We start from the raw sequence: 18,535 nt of genomic DNA, 5'->3' as shown, positions 1-18,535 counted from the left end.
AGAGCAACGGTTCAGACCCAGGTTCGTTGGAGTCCAGAGCCTTGGCTTTCGGCCTGCTGCTGAGCTGCCTCTCCTGAAGCCGGCAGAAAGCAAGAGGCTGGTGTTCTTGAAGCCCCCAGGAGGGTGGGGCCGGACCATCCCCAAGAAGAACGGGACAAATGGGCCTGGCGCGCACCCGGCACGCAGCAGCAGGCCGCGGTCAGGGTACTGATGAGAGCCTGTGGCTCTCGCTCTGCAGCCATTGGGGCGGATTCCCAGCACTTTGACGCATCCATCCCTGGCTTTCCAGCCCAAGGCGAGTCGACTCTTCCGGCTGTTGGCAGCAACGGACAATTAACAGTAGAGAATAATTGCTTCTGGCTGTGCCAGCAACCCACTTTGGTTGATGAGACGGGGAAGGTCAGATGCTGAGGCAGGGCTTCCAGGACCGGCCACAGCCAGAGACAGGGACCGAGGCTGTCAGGAAGGGCCACTGAAGCAGGGGCTTCTGCACCCCCAAGGTCTGAGTGACAGGGACCCTTGCCCCTGGCCCTGCTGAAGACTCAGGAGGGTCAAGCTGAGACTTGGCCTTCATGCCCAGGGACAGCAGGACAGCTCGGGCCCTGGCTGTGGTCCTTCTGTCTCTGTCCACGCATCTGGACACAGGCAGGGCTCCTGGTAGCTAGCATCTGGAGTAGAAGGAGCCAGCACGGCCATCCACTAGGCTGGAGTGCGTGGGGATGAGGGGTGCACCAAGTGGACAGACCAGCCCTGGGTGAGGAAACGTACCCAGGTGAGCAGCAGGCTCAGCTGCCCAGAGCCTGCAGGACAGGGTAAGGCACCCCACCCGGTGCTGACCACACGTGTCTCTGGTCCCCAGACAGAGCTGTGACCTGGCCCTGCTCGCAGCTGTTGAGCCTGCCCACCATGGCGAGCCCCACTCTGAGCCCTGACTCCTCATCCCAGGAGGCCCTGTCCGCCCCCACCTGCTCCCCCACCTCTGACTCCGAGAACCTCAGCCCTGATGAGCTGGAGCTGCTGGCCAAGCTTGAAGAGCAGAACCGGTGAGTTGGGGCCTGGGGGATGGGGAGCGGCCTCCGGGGGGGTGGGTGTAGCCTGGGCCCCAAACAGAAGTTCCTGGTGGCCCTCTCACACTCAGAGCTGGGCCTGGCCCTGGGCAAAGGAACAGCTCCCACCAGAGACTTGACAGGGGCCGTGTCCTTGTTGTTCTCTCACTCCTGGATGAACAGACAGTTTCCCCATTCAGATGAAACCTAGGTTTCAAGAGGCCGTGTGAACCTGGCCTTCACCGACTGAGCCTCTGTTGGAGGGAAGAGCAAAGCCTCTGACTCAGCCAGGCCTTCCCACCTTTCTCCTCTGGCCCTCCCCCTGTTTTAAAATGTAGGTGTTGTTATTATAAATCAGATATGGCGAGGACAACAGGTCCAGAGTTTGTTACTCACGGTCCCTAAGAGGTGGGGGGGAGAGGGGCGCCACACCATGTGGGGCTAAACAAGAAAGCACTAGGTCAGTCAGGGGGCAGAGGGAGTGAGGGAAAATGTGAGCAAGAGCCTTTGTTGTGGTTTCTGCGAGGACCAGCAAGGACCAGCAAGGACCATCAAGGCCGTGTGAGCAGGGATAAAACTGGCTCGTTTAAATAATCTCAGCGGGCTCTGGGGTGGGGGCTAGCCCTAGTTGTCTGGCACCTGGCCCTGGGGGGGATCGGAGAAGGGGAGGTAGTTGGTTTGTGGGTTCTAGATTGGCTGGTTTGCATAGGAAAGGGGCACTGGCAGGCAAGTCCTTAACTATCTCTAGGAATCTGCTAGGCCTGCGTGGGCAGTCCCTCCAAGGTCAGCGAGGCCCCAGATGCCAGAGCTGCAGAAATGCGTGGTAATAGAGCCGCTTGCCAGCTAGCTGCCCCCCGGCCAGTGGCTCGCCCTGTCTACACCTGGCCTGTAAAGCACAGATCTTAACGAAACCTGCCCTGCTGGCTTGATACAAGACTAAGTCAGCTCCTATACATGCTTCTCAGCCTAGTGCTAGACACAGAATGGAATACTCGGAAGGCAGACTCTCCAGGGGCCCAGGAAAAAGGACGCCGCTTAGAGAGTTTAGGGCACCGGCCAAGGTCACTGGCAAGAACAATTTAGACCCAATCCCTGGCTGCCTCCGGGCCCCCTGAGAGGAGCAGCCGGGCTCCCCAGGGCGTCTCTAGAGACCAGGGGCTGGGCCAGGAGGTGCCCGCAGGCTGGGCCCGCCTCCACCAGCCCTCCCTGCCCAGGCTCCTGGAAGCCGACTCCAAGTCCATGCGCTCCATGAACGGCTCCCGGCGGAACAGCGGCTCCTCGCTGGTGTCCAGTTCCTCGGCCTCCTCCAACCTGAGCCACCTGGAGGAGGACACGTGGATCCTGTGGGGCCGCATCGCCAACGAGTGGGAGGAGTGGCGGCGCAGGAAAGAGAAGCTGCTGAAGGTGGGCGGGGCCTGTGGGGCTGGGCGGGGCCGGCCGGGCCACTGGGCCTCCCGCCCCGGCACAGGGGTCTTCCAGGGCCTGAGGGTAGAGGGCAGAAGTGGAGATGAGCCTTGCCGGGACACGGGAGGGGCGAGGAGCCGGGTGGGGATGGCGAGGCAAGTAGCTGTCACCTGGCGTCTCAGGTGCCCGTCTGTCTCCTGCCCTGCTCTGTCCCGTGACGGACGGGGGACAGCGCGTTAAGCGGAGCGCATTCTGTTTGCCGCACGGTGGCTCAGCCAGCTCTGGGCTGCGGGCGAGGCAGAGGCCAGCGCCGTCCCGGGGGCTGGCCGGGGTGGCTGTGGGGGAGGCTGCCCTGGGACAGGGTCCAGCCCCGCCTCCTGCTCCCCCTGCCCCACCCCGCTGTCAGGAGCTGATCCGCAAGGGCATCCCACACCACTTCCGGGCCATCGTGTGGCAGCTCCTGTGCAGTGCCACCGACATGCCAGTCAAGAACCAGTACTCGGAGCTACTCAAGATGTCCTCGCCGTGTGAGAAGCTGATCCGCAGGGACATTGCCCGCACCTACCCAGAGCACGAGTTCTTCAAGGGCCAGGACAGCCTGGGCCAGGAGGTCCTCTTCAACGTCATGAAGGTGAGGCCCGGGGCCTTTGGGGCCTCCCCTACCCAGGCCCCTGCCGGGGTTGGCCTGCTGGGGTGGCGGGGGGGGGGGGGGCGCTGCTGTGACGCACGTGTGTTCCCTTGCAGGCTTACTCCCTGGTGGACAGGGAGGTGGGCTACTGCCAGGGGAGCGCCTTCATCGTGGGCCTGCTCCTCATGCAGGTAGGTGGCTGGGGCCAGCCAGCCTTGGGCTCTGCCCCCAGGAGGTGGGCAAAAGCAGTGTTCCCTCCATCCACGGTCCTCCTAGGGCCGGAGCTTCTCTCTCCATCCGCCTACGACTTCTGCCGGTCTCCAGGCCAAGCCCCCAGGGGGTGGGCACAGGGCGGCTGGCCACCGGCACTGTCCAGGGGCCAGAACTCAGGCAGGGGGCTTAGGTCAGCCAGTATTAGTTGCGTTGAGGATTTCTTCCAGAGAACCCAGCAGACTCAGGAGGCGAGAATGGAGACAGCTGGGGGCGGGGGGACCAGAGGGTGTCTCACCTTGAGCTCTGGAGGTGGGCGGACCTGGGTGGCAAGTCCCAGCGCCACTGTTTTCTACCGGGCGGCCTGTGGCAGGTGACCTCAGCCTCAGGAGGTTTCCCATCAGTAAAACCCAGGTGACGCTACTGACCAGAGGCTTGTTATGAGGGTCCAGGCCGCCCACACAGTCCATGTCCCGTAAATCTAAATGGAACAGAAGCAGGCGAAGCCCTGCACACCAGGGCCATAAGAAGAGCAGCGAGCACGCCCTCCCACCCTGCCTGCCCCCCCCCACCGCAGATGCCTGAGGAGGAAGCCTTCTGTGTATTCGTGCGGCTGATGCAGGAGTACCGCCTGAGGGAGCTCTTCAAGCCCAGCATGGCGGAGCTGGGGCTCTGCATCTACCAGTTCGAGTACATGCTACAGGTGAGCGGCAGCCAGGGGTGGTCTGCACCCACCCACTCCTGTCAGCCTACACCCATGGGCGCTAACCTAGGGCATCCCCATTTCTGTCTCTTTGAGAATCCGGGGGCCGAGAAGTCGCATGCATGTTCCAGCTAAGAAAGGGGTCCTGTGCTGGCGAGGCTGTGGGGTACTGTCCTGAAGGGTGCCTCCAGGGACAGGGCGAGGACCAGCCATTGATGGTGGGGGCTCCTGAGAGCATGGGGCTCCCAGAGCTGCTAGGACAAGAGTGGTCAGGCTGGCTCTTCTCAGATACACCATCGGCCCCCTCCCTGTCTGCTCCCCAGTGGCAGAAGGAGGGAAAGTGTTGTCTGCCTGCGTTTGCTGATACCGGAGAGCAGCCGACTCTGTTTATAAATAGCAGCCCCTACAGGGCCTGCCCCTGGCTGGCAGACGGAGACTGGGCATGCGTGCGTGCGTGCGTGCGTGCACACAGGGCCTGCTTCAGAAGCTGTCGCAGGTGGGGCTGTGTAGCTCGACGTAGCAGCGGGCAGGGAGGTACTGTCGCTTGAGGGGACCTGGTAGTGTTGACAAGCAAGTGGCCCAGGCCACAGAGAAGAAGCCACCTGCCCCAGGCCGGGTAGACAAGGCCATCCACCGCAGAGTAGGGGGACAGGACCAGAGAACTCCTGGCTGTGGGATGAAGCCCCAGGGCAGGTGGGGTGAAGGACATCCAGGGGCTCCTGACACCTTGTCCAGCCCCAGTTTCCCCAATTTCTGTCCCTTTTCAGCAGTCTGAAGTTCAGGCCCATCAGACAGGCATCCTCTGAGAACTGCTGGGAGCCAAGCATGATGGGGCGGGGGAGGGGGGCGCTGTGGGTGGACACAGCAACTGGCAGGTCACAAAATATGGGGTGAGCTGCAGTGGGCTCACTACCCCACCCCCCCGCTCGCTCTCTGGGTGAACTTGGGGAGTTACATCACTACATAACCATCCTCCCCGCCACCACCCCGAGCCCTGGAAGCTCCCCCTTGAGGCAGTGGTGAGGATCCCATAAGCGTTGTGCCAGTGCCTGCCAGTATACCCAGCCCCCCCCAGCTGCCGCTACTCCTGCCACCCCTGCCCATGTCCCCACCTCGTGCCACTCAGAACTCTCGGGTGCTTCAGCCTCACCCAAACACAGTGCCAAGGGCGCACAGAGGAAGGGAGCCACAGGCTGCCCAGGGCGGGCCAGGAAGTCTCCCTGGAAGCCGGGGCACCGAGGCCCCGCACTTGTGCCCAGCAGTCTCTTCATGGTGCCTGGCCTCCTCCTCCCACCCCCTCACTCCAGGAGCAGCTCCCGGATCTGAACACCCACTTCCGCTCCCAGAGCTTCCACACGTCCATGTACGCCTCGTCCTGGTTTCTCACGCTCTTCCTGACCACTTTCCCGCTACCTGTTGCCACCCGTGTCTTCGACATCTTCATGTACGAGGTGAGGACCCCAAACACCCCTTTGTCTCCCAGATACCTGACATGGGAAACAAATCCCAGTCAGGCCCAGGCTAAGGAAGGGCCAGGGCTTGGAGGGATGGGGGGTGTCAGACAGCCCCCCCGCCCCGGGAGAGCAGGATTGGAGACTCACTGCCATCATCCCCTTTGCAGGGCCTGGAGATTGTGTTCCGGGTGGGCCTCGCCCTGCTGCAGGTGAACCAGACAGAGCTGATGCAGCTGGACATGGAGGGGATGTCCCAGGTGGGCCAGGAGGCCGGGGTGGGTGGGATTCCCTTACACCAGCCGCCCCCACCCCCAGCCCAGGCAGGTGAAGTCCTCCTGAGAGATGGGGAAGGGCCTGGCTGCAAGGGCAGAAGGTGCTCCTGAGCATCCTGCTCCTTTCCCATGCTTCCCTGAGGCCTTCCTGGAGAACAAGGCAGGCTCTGAGGAGCAGCCTGGCTACTTGGGGGTCGGGGGGGAAATGGTGGAAGGCCCAGGCTTAGGCCAAGCCCTAGGAGGTCCCCCCCCCCCTTCTGCTCCCAGCTCTGGGTCCTCCAGTCTAATGGGGCAAATAGTGATAGCAGCCGAACCACCAGGCCTTGGCTGTGGTTTGGGCCCCGGCAGCTGGGCCAGGCGAGGGCACGGGCGGGAGTGAGGGGGCTGGGGCAGCTGCAGAGGAGGCAGCCGGCTTTCCCGCCACGTCCGCGTCATGCAGGCCCCTCCCCCTGCCAGCATCTTCCAGCTGGTGCTTCGGGGAAGAATGCACAAAGGCCACGGCTGTGTCCATGAACACGGGCATCCATTGTGTGCCGCTGCCAGAGGGGGCCAGCTGGGCTGAGGAGCGAGAGCCAGCCTGGCCCCGAACCGCCGCAAGCTGTGTCCTCCGTTGGGGCCGGTGCTTAACCCTTTGCCGGGGCTCCTGGGGCCACAGGCGTGCAGGCTGACCACCAAGGGGTCTTCCCTCCAGGCTGCTCCCACTGCCCTGACTCCTCACACTCTTGAGCCTCTCACTGCCCTAGGGCAGTGACACGCCTCCCCCCGTCCCTGCGCTCAGATCCCACCACCACCCGGCCTCTGCCCGCGGGAGCTGCCGAAGCCCTGCTTTTCCCCTGCAGATGGCAGTCCTGGCTGCAGGTGCTGCTTCCCCCCAACGCACGCCCAGCCCCGCTTCTCGCACTTACTCGCTCCACACGCACTGACAGAGCGCCCATGGCAGGCTGGGCCCTGAGCTGGGACATGGTGACGCCCCTGGCAGACCAGCTCCTCCTGCAGGGAAGCGGGGTACAGCAGGGCTCTGGCGGCCCCCCGAGTCAGGGCCTGTGTGTCAGGGACGGCCTGTGCCCCCCACAGTACTTCCAGAGGGTGATCCCCCACCAGTTTGACAGCTGCCCGGACAAGCTGATCCTCAAGGCTTACCAGGTCAAGTACAACCCCAAGAAGATGAAGAGGTCAGTACCAGGCGGCCGGGGTGCTGGCAGAAAGGGGTCCCCTAGAGTGGGACGGCGACCACATCGGCTTTCCCCTCTGCAGGCTGGAGAAGGAGTATGCAGCCATGAAGAGCAAGGAGATGGAGGAGCAGATTGAGATCAAAGTGAGTCCCCAGGGAGGTGTGGGGGACAGGGACGGGATGCCCTTGGGAGTGCAGCCTGGCCCAAGCCACGTACCAGCCTGTCCTCAGAATTGGAGGCGTCGTCCCTCCACCCACCTGCCCCTTCGTTCACCAGCAGGCCGGCGTGTGAGCAAGGGCCTACCCCAGGGCTGGAGACCCGTCCCAGTGCTGGAGTGGCAAATAAGGTGGATAGGTCCCTGCCCTCATGGGACCCCCCAGTTATAGTGGGGAGATGGTTGGGGAACCCATAGATACAGAGTATGGACTCCAGAAAGTATTCTGGATAAAAACGTGCAGGAGAGAGGTGGAGCTGACCCCGGGGAAGATTGCTCCAGGCCCACGGAGCCCATGCAAAAGGCTACGCAGCAGCAGGCCTGATGGACTAAAGGAACATCAGGACTAGAGGAGTAGCAGGAAGGCTGCCTCAGTGGGTACAACCCTGAGGTCAGGGCCAGGCAGGAGCCAGGCATGTCGGACAGAGTCCCAGACTCTCCTTCCTCTCCTTCTTTCTGCTTTCATCCTTCCACACGTGATTTTAGTTAGTCACGCAATAAGCATTTATTGAGCACTTACTGTGTGCCAGAGTCACAGCAGAGACTGAGCCCCCCCACCCCAATCCAGCGAGAGGGACAGACACAAACACATACCCCTGGCTTTGTCCTCTTCAGGGACAGAGTCCCACAGACCAGGATTCAAATCCCAGCTCTACCATGGACCAGCCATGTGACCCAGGAAGATTCACCTTTTTGAGCTTCAGTGTCCCCTTCTGCAAAATGGGGATAACATTTGCTCTGCTGTTCAAATTATTATAATTTATTATTTTTTATTTTTACTACCATCACCACTATCAACATCTCCACCTCCTTTAGAAAGGCAGAGGCAGAATCTAGATTAGAATCCGGGTAACCTGCCACCCATACCTGAAAGGGAAAGAGAACATCAGCGTCCTGACCCTGTTTGTAGGTTTTCCAGAAGTAGTTTTGTGTCCTGAGTTTGCAAGCGTCCCCCTTTCTCAGGAATGGTAACTTGACTGATGCACCAGTCCAAACGTGAGTACCTGTCTTGCTCATGCACAGTCATGGGCCTGCCCCCATTGGTGACCATGAGGGCCCAGCAGTAGGTAGGGACACAGCAGACACTGAGACTACACGCCCCCCCTGGAAACTTCCCCTCAGAGGAGCCTGAGAGCCCATAGGCCTTAAAGGATCCAGGCAGACGCCTTCACCCATGGCCCTGCCCTTTGCTCTTTCCCTTTTAGCCTGTTTCAAAACGTACCTGGAATTTGCTTGAATCAGGTGTGGTACGGTGACAGACACGGAGACAACACACAGACTGCCTTTGAAAGAAGGGTTTATTACTCACAGTTCCGGACAGGAGGGGGCACGCCCCACCGTGCTTGGCCACATGGGGAAGCACCGGAAGCAGAGGGCAAGAGGGGCAAAGCATGGGCCAGTGCCTTTACTGTGGTCTCCACAGGAAGGAACGGGCAAGGCAGGGTAGTCAAGTTGGGGTTGAGGGTTGGTTCCTTTGAATAATTTCAGGAAGCTGCGGGCTACAGTGGGGTCCCGCGTTGTCCTGGGGCAATTTAGGGCAGGGAGAACATTGGGCTTGGTGTGTGAGTGAGACAGGCAAGGTGGGTGGGTGTGGGCTCTGGGTTGGCTGGTTTGCATCTGAAAGGCGCACTAGCCTGCAGGTGGTTTGCTGTCTCTAGGAATTAGCTAGTCCTGGGCAGGGCAGTCTCTCCAAGACTGGCCAGGTAGCTGGATGTCAAAGCATCAAAAATACAGGAAAAAAAAAAAAAAGCCTGATGTATACCTAGACCCCGGAGTTCTTGCTCACTCCTTGTCTCGTTTTCCCTTTGGAGTAAGCAGGAGAGAGGAGAGTTGTTGCTTGGGCACATCAAACTCAAGGATCTCTGCGGTTATGCAGTGGTGGGCCAAGGCCAGAGATGGGGCAGAGCGATCCAAGGGTCAGGGGTGAGGATCTGGACTCCACATTCCGGATGTGGGGCAGAGACCTGTGCCTGAAACAGCTCTAATCCAGGCAAGCTGGGGGGCTCAGACAAGACAGTGCCCCCCTCTGATTCAGTTTCCCCATGCATGACATCACTGAATGACTATCAATCACGTCTGTGATTTTCTCTGACTGCAGATGCTTCCCAGGAGTGTTCTGGGTGTTTCCATCACCTTCTTCTTCCCGGAGAAAAACCAGAAAATGTTCTCTGTAATCCACAGGGAGGCAGGGCCCTCATTAATAATGGATGAATGTGGGGTCTCAGGGCTTCAGGAAGATGCCGGATCTGGTTGGTGTTCATTCAGCACACACTTAGGATCCAACTATCTGTACCCGCTCCTTAAAGGGTACATAGGTAGAGACTAAGATGCAAGGCGTATATAAACCTCACTTTGCTTAAAACCAAATCCATCAGTGTAGGGGAGAAGGTGAAAAGCAAAGCAAGCTGATTCCAGAACCCCAGTCGGGGTTCTGAGTACAGCTGACTTTTGGTGGGTCACAGAAACATAGCCGTCCAGCTGAAGGAGGGCTGTGTGTTCCGCAAGACCCCCTCCCCTGGACCCTAACTCTGAGAACAGTGCATTCTGGTGCTGGAAGTGAAGCAGTGAGGGGAGGGAACGGAGAGGCGCAGAGGAAGGCCTGCCCTTGTGGGAGGTACCACACGTCTCCCCAGGAGACTCCCCAGGAAGGCGAGGGTGCTGACTACTGACCCCTGATACACAGTGCATACCCATGAAAGCAATCACTTTATGAACCAAGGTTTGTTTAAAAAAAAAAAAAAATCTAATGGGCCATGCTATATGGGAATTGGCCCTGTTTCCTGGGATCACTGACCCAGAGCATCTGATGATGGCTCTATCTGGCCTGGAGGCAGCCTGGCCCTTCAGGTATGGCAGTGGGAGTGGGGTTCTGACACACTTCCCCCCTCTCCCCACATAGAGGCTTCGGACGGAGAACCGGCTCCTAAAACAACGGATTGAGACCCTGGAGAAGGTGAGGAGCGTGGCCACCAGCCTGTGGCTCCAACTCCTCCAGGCCCCAAGCAGGACCCAGCAGCCAGAGGGCCAGCCAGCCCCCTGCCCGGGCCTGGGCCCCACCTTGAACCAGCGGCCCCGAGGAGCATGGTGCACATCCCATGGCCCCCCCGCCCCACAAGCCCCACTGAGATTTGGGCTGCCATAGAACCAGGGGGCATAGGGCAGCTTTGCCTGGGATTGGGTGTGAAATTATAACCCAGTTAACTGCAAACACGGGTCCCTCCTGGGCTGTCTGCGTGGGGGGAAGGAGGCAGACTGCTGCTTTGACTGAGGTGCCCTGAATTAGGCCACAGGCTCCCAACCCTGTAATTTGGAGGCCTCACCCTCAAAAGAAAGGACGTAGAGTAGAGGAGGGGCGGCCTTACCACAGGCGCCGTGGTGGGGCGCCACAACCTTGACCCTGGCCCCCAACCTGTTTTTAAAGATGGGAGTAAAGGCGGGGTGGGGGCCCCTCTCCAACTCTCACTTGGCCCCCGCTGCCCACAGGGAGTAGTCATCCACCGGTGGGTACTGCCCTGGCGCCAAAGCCTCGATTCTTACTCCGACTCCAAGTTAAAACACTTCCCCGTGGCCCGCCGCTGCCGCCCCATCCCTCAGCCTCCAGGGATGCGCCTCCTCCCGCGCGGAGTTTGCCGGGCCCTGGAGGGGGCAGCTGTGGGCACCCCCACCTGCCCACCCACACACAGATCCCTCTCCAGGACGGAGCTAGCCTTGGCTTTGCTCTTCCTCCGGGTCCTTCTCCTGCTGGTTCTTTGGTTCTCTGGTCTCACTCCTCTTTCCCCTGCTTCTAGAGATAGTCCACTGCGTTAGTGACAAGTGGTTCTTGTCTGTCTCTCCCCCTCTCCTGTCCCTGCGCCTTCCGCTCTGCCTCCTCCCCCTGTCGCTCGGAACCCCCTCCGCCGGGTAGGAGAGCGCTGCTCTGGCTGATAGGTTAATCCAGGTACTGTAGCTTTTCATGCCCCTCTCCCATGTCCGTCCTGGTCCCTGCACACGACAGCCAGGAACCGCCTCTTCCTTGGCCGCTGCCAACCCGGGGGCAGAAGGGGGCAGGCCTGGCACCATGCATGGGGGTGGCTGGGGACCGCTTCTCAGGGGAGACAGAGGTTTCCCTAGGGGGGGAAGAGGGGTGTGTGTGTGAAAGCATGGTGTGTGGGGGTAAGTGTGAGTCTGTGAATGTCTGTACATGCACGTGGACAGAAAGCTTCCTCCCTCCAGGGGACACAGGTGGGGATCCTGAGGCTATATCAGCCACAGGCCCTGGTGTGTGCACTGCGCTGAGCCTCCCTACCCCACCCCCCACCCCCCCACACACACACGCACCACCCCTTCTGGCCCCTCACGCTCCTCTCCGCTCCTACCTGCAAAGCCTGCCATCTTCCCTCACCTGCTTCTGCTGCTGCCTCATCTCGAATGGCTTTATCTGGAAGCTTCTGCCTGCCACCTGGTGGCTCCGAGCCTGGAATGGGGGTACCCGAATTGGGTGGGTTGAGGGAATGAGGCGGGGGGGAGGGGTCTTAGCCCTGGGTAGATGGAGGCCCCAGGATTCAGGACTGGAGAAGGTTCCAGAAGAGCTGTACTCCACCTGCCAACCCTGCTCTGAGGGCCGGTCCTGAGTCCCCGGGGCCTCTGCTGCCTCCAGACCCCCACCCTCGCCAGTGGAGCCCCGCAGCTGCTGTGCCTCAGTCCCGAATAAGGATGGGTTCTCCTCACCTGGGACAGAGGCTGGGAGCCAGGAGCCGGCAGGGGAAGGAGCTGGCCTCGGCCCCACCTTGGGGCCCCCGTTCTCCATTTAAGCCCCACAAAGCCTGGGCCTGGGGTGGGTCTGTGCTTTCAGGCTCGTCCCCGTGTCCTGTTCCTGCCTGCCCCCACCCACAGGCCCAGACCCGGTGGGGCGCCCCATCCCAGGCTCTGAGTGCGGGAGGCCTTGCCCCTCTCCCACCCCATGGCCGCCCTCTAGGGGCCTCCCCCTGCGGTGGGCCCGAGGCAGGGCCTGGAGTGTGAGCAGAGGGTCATGGTCTCCCGTCCTCACTGTGCTCAGGGGCAGGTGACACGGGCGCAGGAGGCCGAGGAGAACTACGTCATCAAGCGGGAGCTGGCCGTCGTGCGGCAGCAGTGCAGCTCAGCGGCCGAGGACCTGCAGAAGGCCCAGAGCACCATCCGGCAGCTTCAGGAGCAGCAGGTACCAGGCCAGGTGGGCAGGGCTGCGCGCCACACCATGGCTCCCCCCTTCTGGATCTGCCCCCGTACATCCTGTGTGGGGTGCGGGGTAGGGGAGGAGAAACCCAGAGGGAGTGCAGATTCTCCCCCAGCCCTGCCCCCAGGTTGGGGAATCCTGGGGTCTCCATTCCGCCCCCAGCCAGTGAGGTGTCTGACCAGCCACACTGAGAACGAGACAGCATCAGCACAAGGGCCCCTGGGACCCAGGCTCTACCTGCAGGGCCCCCTCCCTCAGCTGATGTGGCTGTGACTCCTTAGGGGAGCCCTGGTGTGTCCCCAAGGTCGGAAGGGCTGTCAGGCTTCCCCAGGGGCCAGCCATGCAGGGTGGGAGCTAGCATGAGAGACAGAGGAGGGGGTTCCCTGCTCCAGAGCCCAGCACTTTGCCCCCATAAGAGGGTCTGGTCTGTGCCCACCACTCTGAGCTGGCAGAGTGGGGGTGAGGGGCCGGCCCAAGTTGTGCTGTGGAGTCAGGAACTCGGAATCATGGTGGGAGGGCCCTCACAGGCCAGAGCACTGTGAAGAGTCCACTTCTCCAGCACGTGGCTTTTGGGATTTTCCTTCAGCTGTACCCAAGCCACCTTATTTGATGACCTGCCAGTGGCAGCGTGGCCAATGGGGAAACCAAGGCTGGGCTCATCCCAACCTTGGCACGATGCCCCCTTTGAGGCCAGGGAGACATTCCCCTGGCACCCCCGAGCTCCGCCTTTAGGGGCATCCCTCACCTACCAGCCAGGTCTTCACTGTCGAGCTGTTTTGAAATGGGGGTGTAATGAGAGGAGGGAGGTGGGGAAAGAGGGGCAGGAGCACCATAGCCCTGAGCCCCACCCTGCTCCCACCCCCACCGTGTGGTTAGGCGCTGACCACACAGCAGGGAGGGGGCCCAATCCTGGGAACCAGCCCCTGGCATCCCTCCGGGGGGCAGCCTGAGGCCATGGAAGGATCCCTTCAGAAGGTCCCCTCATTGTGGCTTTCCCAGGAAAGAGGCTAAGCCAGGATGGCGACACCCCTGGGCACAGAGCATCAGAACCCCCACGATGGGGCTCAGCTCTCTCCCCACGAGGTCAGAAGGCACAGGAAGGGGATCCAGGGTTTCTCCTCACCCCCCACCCTGCCTCTACTGGCAGCCTGAGCCCCTCTGCCAGCCCGGGGGCTTTGAGGAGGGGGGGCCAAGGCCTGGGCCCACAGCCGGTTGGCAGGAAGGCTGCATACCCTCCAGCTGCCGCCTGGGGCCCGACACAGCCCTCTGCCCGCCTCCAGGACAACCCGCGCCTCACCGAGGACTTCGTGGCCCACCTGGAGACTGAGCTGGAGCAGTCAAGGCTACGGGAGACCGAGACGCTGGGGGCTCTGCGGGAGATGCAGGACAAGGTTCTAGACATGGAGAAGGTGCGACCGGGTGGGCAAGGGGGCAGGCACTCGGGGAACGGTGGAGAAGGGGAAGTGGAGGTACTGGGTACACTTTGGGAGGTACATGACCAGGCCCTGGTCAAGAAGGGGTGACCAGGCAGACCCGCAGGGCACATCAGACCACCCCTGCTCTGCGGGTCCCCCAAGAACCTAGGGAACCTCCCTGACACATTGGTGCCCCGCTTCCTCCCACATGGTCACCACCCAAGGTTCTGGGCCTACGGGAAGTTGGGCCCCTCACCACAGACCCTCCTGAGCCCCGGAGGTATACACACATGTCAGGGCACACACAAAGCAGAATGACTCTTCAAGGGGCACATCTGCCCTTGTGCCCCAGGCACAGGGCCAGCAGTGTGGTGGCTTTCATGGGCTTCTGGGCAGACAGTCCCACCCGTGTGTGTCTCCCTCCCCGGGCTCCAGGATGGAGGTGGGAGGGAAGGCCAAGGCCCATCAGCGTTGCTCTCCCCTTCCCCACCCCCATGGAGATACCACCCAGGGGGTGCACTGGGACCACCCTCTCCCACCTGCTATCCTAAAGGGCGGCCGCAAACCTCCTGGGCCCTCCTCAACTGTTGTCACCCTCACTCCATATTGACTCAGCTCCCACAAAGCCACCAGAAGAGAGGTGCCCCGGCCAGCAGAGGGCAGCAGGACCCACTCACACAAGGCAGGAGCCATGCCCCACCTCCCTCAAGCCTGCACTATGTGGGGTGCCCTGCCAGGTGGGGTGACTGCCCCATCCATGGTCTTCTCAGTCCCCATCAGCCGGCCCAGAGCTGGGCTTTCCTCCCACCTCCCTCCACATCAAAGGGAAATGTGCACCAGGAGATCCTGCCACCATCCCCCCCCCCCCAACTCCCAGGCTCAAACAACGGTCAGTGAGGACCTCCAGCAGCAAGCCAAATTTTGATCCAAGAGGCTGGAGCACAAGTCCCTCATCACTAAGCCCTTGGAATGCTGGGCCCGGGCCTATACTGGCCCTCAGCCCATTCCAGGGAAAGGGGCTGCCTAGCCTGGTTTGGGGGGGGGGGGGTAGGGGCAAGGAGCAGGGACAGGTTGCTGCAACCCATAGTCTTCTCAGCTGGTGCTGAGGCAGGTCGCAAGTGTGATCATGGGCCCCAGGGGGCGGATCTCAGATTCCCAGGTGGGGAGGCCCCTGCCCTTGCCCAGCCTGCCTGGTGGTATTAGCAGTAACATGTGTGGAGAACGCTGGCGTTAGGGGGTCACCCTGAGACAGTCCAGTGAGAGCAGGTGCTGTTCTTGACATCCCCTTTGCAGGCAGAATTTCTGAGGATCTATCCCCGGGGCCACATGGGTGGGGTCTGCTCCGCATAGGCCTGGGCCGCCCGTCCGGTGTATCCTGGGCTCCGGGGCGCACCCTGTCCCCGCGGGGCTGGCGGAGGTGGAGCTCAGAGGAGACGTGGCGGAGGGGTCTTGGTCCCGCGGTCAGGGCCGCCTGGCCGCGCAGCTCCCCTGGGCTCTGACCGCCTTTCGCCCGGCAGAGGAACAACTCGCTGCCCGACGAGAACAACGTAGCGCGGCTGCAGGAGGAGCTGAAGGCGCTCAAGGTGCGGGAGGGCGAGGCCGTGGCCTCGGCGCGGGAGCTGCAGCTGCAGCTGCAGGAGCTCTCGGACACCTGGCAGGTGAGGGCCCTAGCCCGACGCACACGCGAAGTGGCCCGTGCGGCCCTCGGGGCCGGAGACGGACCGCGCACCTCTCCCCCCAGGCCCACCTGTCCCGCGGCGGCCGCTGGAAGGAGTCCCCGCGGAAGCTGGTCCTGGGCGAGCTGCAGGACGAGCTGATGAGCGTGCGTCTGCGCGAGGCCCAGGCTCTGGCCGAGGGTCGCGAGCTGCGGCAGCGCGTGGTGGAACTCGAGACGCAGGTGGGCCCGAGCGCCCGCGCCCCGGGGGGGGGGGGGGGGAGGGGTCGGTGCCGGCGGCCAGGCCGTGACCCCCGCCGCCGCCCCCAGGACCACATTCACCGCAACCTGCTGAACCGCGTGGAGGCGGAGCGCGCGGCGCTGCAGGAGAAGCTGCAGTACCTGGCGGCGCAGAACAAGGGGCTGCAGACGCAGCTCAGCGAAAGCCGCCGCAAGCAGGCCGAGGCCGAGTGCAAGGTGCGCCCCCGCCCGCCCTCCCGCCCCCGGCCCCCGCCCCGCCGCCCCCCTTGACCCGCCCTCGCCCCCTCTGCCCCCAGAGCAAGGAGGAGGTGATGGCCGTGCGCCTGCGGGAGGCGGACAGCATGGCGGCGGTGGCCGAGATGCGGCAGCGCATCGCCGAGCTGGAGATCCAGGTGAGCGGCGGGGGCCGGGGCGGGGGCCGGGGCGGGGGCGGGCCCTGCCCTGACCCCCCGTGACCTGGCCCGCCCCGCAGAGGGAGGAGGGCCGCATCCAGGGCCAACTGAACCACTCGGACTCGTCGCAGTACATCCGCGAGCTCAAGGACCAGATCGAGGAGCTGAAGGCCGAGGTGAGCGCAGGCCGGCGCGGGAGGGGCGGAAGCCCTGCGTGTCCCCCGCGGGTGAGGCGCGGGCGGCGGCGCCGGGGAGAGCGGGGGCGGGGGTAGTGGGGGCGGGAGGAGCGGCCCGGTGGCCCGGTTCCGTCCGCGGGGGCGGCCGTGCCCGCCTTCAGCGCGCCGGTTCCCCGCCCCAGGTGCGGCTGCTGAAGGGCCCGCCGCCCTTCGAGGACCCGCTGGCCTTCGACGGGCTGGGCCTGGCGCGGCACCTGGATGAGGACTCGCTGCCGTCGTCCGACGAGGAGCTGCTCGGCGTGGGCGTGGGCGCGGCGCTGCAGGACGCGCTCTACCCGCTGTCCCCGCGCGACGCGCGCTTCTTCCGCCGTCTGGAGCGGCCGGCCAAGGACAGCGAGGGCAGCTCAGACAGCGACGCCGACGAGCTGGCCGCGCCCTATAGCCAGGGCCTGGACAACTGAGGCCGTGCCCTGCGTGCAGGAGCCAGGGGGCCAGCGCCCGCTCCTCCGCAGGTGGCCGCACCTGATAAACTCCACGCGCTCCGCGGTCCCGCCCACCGGAGGGCCAGGCCCACAGCGGCGGGGCGCAGAGGGTCGGGCCGCGCTGCGGTCTGAGGATCCTCAGGGTCCCCCCGGCAGGCCCACTCTCCCCAGCAGTGTTTATCCATCTTGGTCTGTATCCCTCCGGGCCCGGTTCCCTGGAGGGTCTGCCCCTCATAACAGCCAGGGCAGGGGATGACCCAGAGGTCCCAGGACTGGATGAGCAGGAAGCTCCCTCCTCCCAGCAGTCCCCCTTCTGGGATACGGGTGGCCTTGCTGGGAAGGGCCCAGGAGCTAAAGGAGGCCTAAGGAAGAAGGGGCAGCTCTGGGCTGGAAGTTACCGCCCCATGATGCCCCTGGGGACCGTAGGCAGCTGGGCACAGATGGCCAGGCTGGGCTTTCCTGCCTGGTGCAGGCATCATGGCCCCTGCAGCAGAAACCAAAGTCCCCCCTACTGTATGCAGGGCCACCTGGGGTGTGAGTGGACAGCGGGAACCAGCCCAGGCCCGGGCAGTGTCTGCCCCTGCTTCTTGGGGGCCAGAGCAGCTGCAAGGAAGTGAAGAGACCCCCTCTCCCCAGCGCCCCACATCTTCCTTTTGAGACACTCCCATCACCTTGTCTTGGCCAATGATGGAGGGGCTCCCTCACCCAAGCTAGCCTGCTCTCCAAGGAGTCCCCAGCCTCCGCATCCCTTCCTTCCCTGTGTCCTCAGCCCCATCCTCTGGCCAAGGCCAGGCCCCAGGGGAGGAGCCTTCTCAGTGGGGTTACCTCCCCTTGGCTGCTCACGGTGGTCCCGTGGTCTCTGCAGAGTCAGAGCTGAGAACGGTGCCAAAGTCCAACAATGCCCCCAGCCCCTTGCCCCCAGGGCCTTGTGACCCTCGGGCCTGACCCTGTCAGGTGCTCCTGGAGCCTGGAGCAGCGTCAAAAGCAATCTCCCTGGCACTTCCTGGGGTGGGGATCCATGCTCAGTTACCCCTTTCCGGTCGCCCACTCCTCAGTGTTAACAAAGCCTGGGGACCAGGGTGGGCATCCGAGGGGCTCTCCCATGTGCCCCCCACACTGCCCACCACCATTTTGCACACTGCCTGTTCACACTCCACATGTCGCCCAGGCGGGAAAGATGGAAAATAAAGTGTATTTACACAGTCACAGACAAGGGTACAGCACGCCTGGAGGGGACTGCAAGCAGCTAAGAGTCTCCAGCTCCTTGTCCTGAAAAGCAGTGAGAAGGGGAGCAGACTGTCCTTGCCTGTGGGAACCTCCCACAGTCTAAGGGAATCAGGGGTAGGGGGCCCAGCAGGCCAGCAGGGATGCCAAAGAGACTGCCCAGGTTGGGGGGCAGCATGGGAGAGAAAAGGGCACACGCTGGTTCAGTGTGAACAAAAGGTTGGAGGTTGGGGGGAATAGGATGGGGGGACAGGTCGCAAAGGACTTCAGATGTCAGGCTGACACATGGACCCTTATGGCGTGCCAATTTTCGAAAGGGCAGCTCTGGAGATGGTGACAGTGGGGAGGTATTGGGTGGGGGGCATGATTTTCCACCTGGGTGATTTAGCTTGTGTCTCCCCTGACAGACATGGAGGAAGGTGGGGGCCCAGGGCTTCAGGACGATCCGGGATCTGATTGGTGTTCATTCAGCCCACACTTCCTGAAGCCCTTCGGGGCGCTCTGCCCTGCGCCAGGCTCTAAGGAGTCCCCAGTGTAGTGGAGACAGACAACGGGGTGGGGCTGGGGGCTGAGCCTGCGGACCAGTGGGTTAACTGCCCAAAAGAATCAAGGAAGGCTTCCCAGAAGGTGGGGGTGG

General features: G+C 62.7%; 1 protein-coding gene and 1 long non-coding RNA gene across 5 annotated transcripts; one reads left to right on the top strand and one right to left on the bottom strand.

Moving 5' to 3' along the window:
* The first annotated feature begins 832 nt into the window (after positions 1-832).
* Positions 833-17,887, top strand: EVI5L (ecotropic viral integration site 5 like). 4 transcript variants are annotated; one of them, XM_081811475.1, is made up of 19 exons: positions 833-1,043; positions 2,261-2,450; positions 2,857-3,081; positions 3,195-3,269; positions 3,866-3,991; positions 5,299-5,442; positions 5,613-5,702; positions 6,792-6,889; positions 6,972-7,032; positions 10,003-10,056; positions 11,008-11,040; positions 12,139-12,291; positions 13,575-13,703; positions 15,227-15,367; positions 15,451-15,606; positions 15,694-15,840; positions 15,921-16,016; positions 16,097-16,192; positions 16,375-17,887. In XM_081811475.1, exons 1-19 carry the CDS (start codon positions 907-909, stop codon positions 16,651-16,653), a joined length of 2,430 nt encoding a protein of 809 aa, XP_081667601.1. In that variant the 5' UTR covers positions 833-906; the 3' UTR covers positions 16,654-17,887. The 4 variants fall into 4 exon arrangements, with proteins under 4 accessions (XP_081667601.1, XP_081667640.1, XP_081667687.1 ...); XM_081811514.1 differs by having other exon boundaries at positions 834-1,043; positions 12,139-12,279; XM_081811561.1 differs by lacking the exon at positions 11,008-11,040 and having other exon boundaries at positions 834-1,043.
* LOC145720090 (uncharacterized) lies at positions 8,384-12,142 on the bottom strand. The gene is made up of 2 exons (XR_014142807.1): positions 11,485-12,142; positions 8,384-9,402 (listed from the first exon to the last, which is right to left on the bottom strand). It is a non-coding gene; the product is annotated as an uncharacterized LOC145720090 (long non-coding RNA).
* Positions 17,888-18,535: the final 648 nt, after the last annotated feature.

This window comes from Leptonychotes weddellii, chromosome 1 (assembly GCF_054177405.1).
Source record: "Leptonychotes weddellii isolate Sample4059 chromosome 1, ASM5417740v2, whole genome shotgun sequence".
Taxonomy (NCBI): Eukaryota; Metazoa; Chordata; class Mammalia; order Carnivora; family Phocidae; genus Leptonychotes; species Leptonychotes weddellii.
This window is presented reverse-complemented; position numbering and strand designations above follow the sequence as displayed.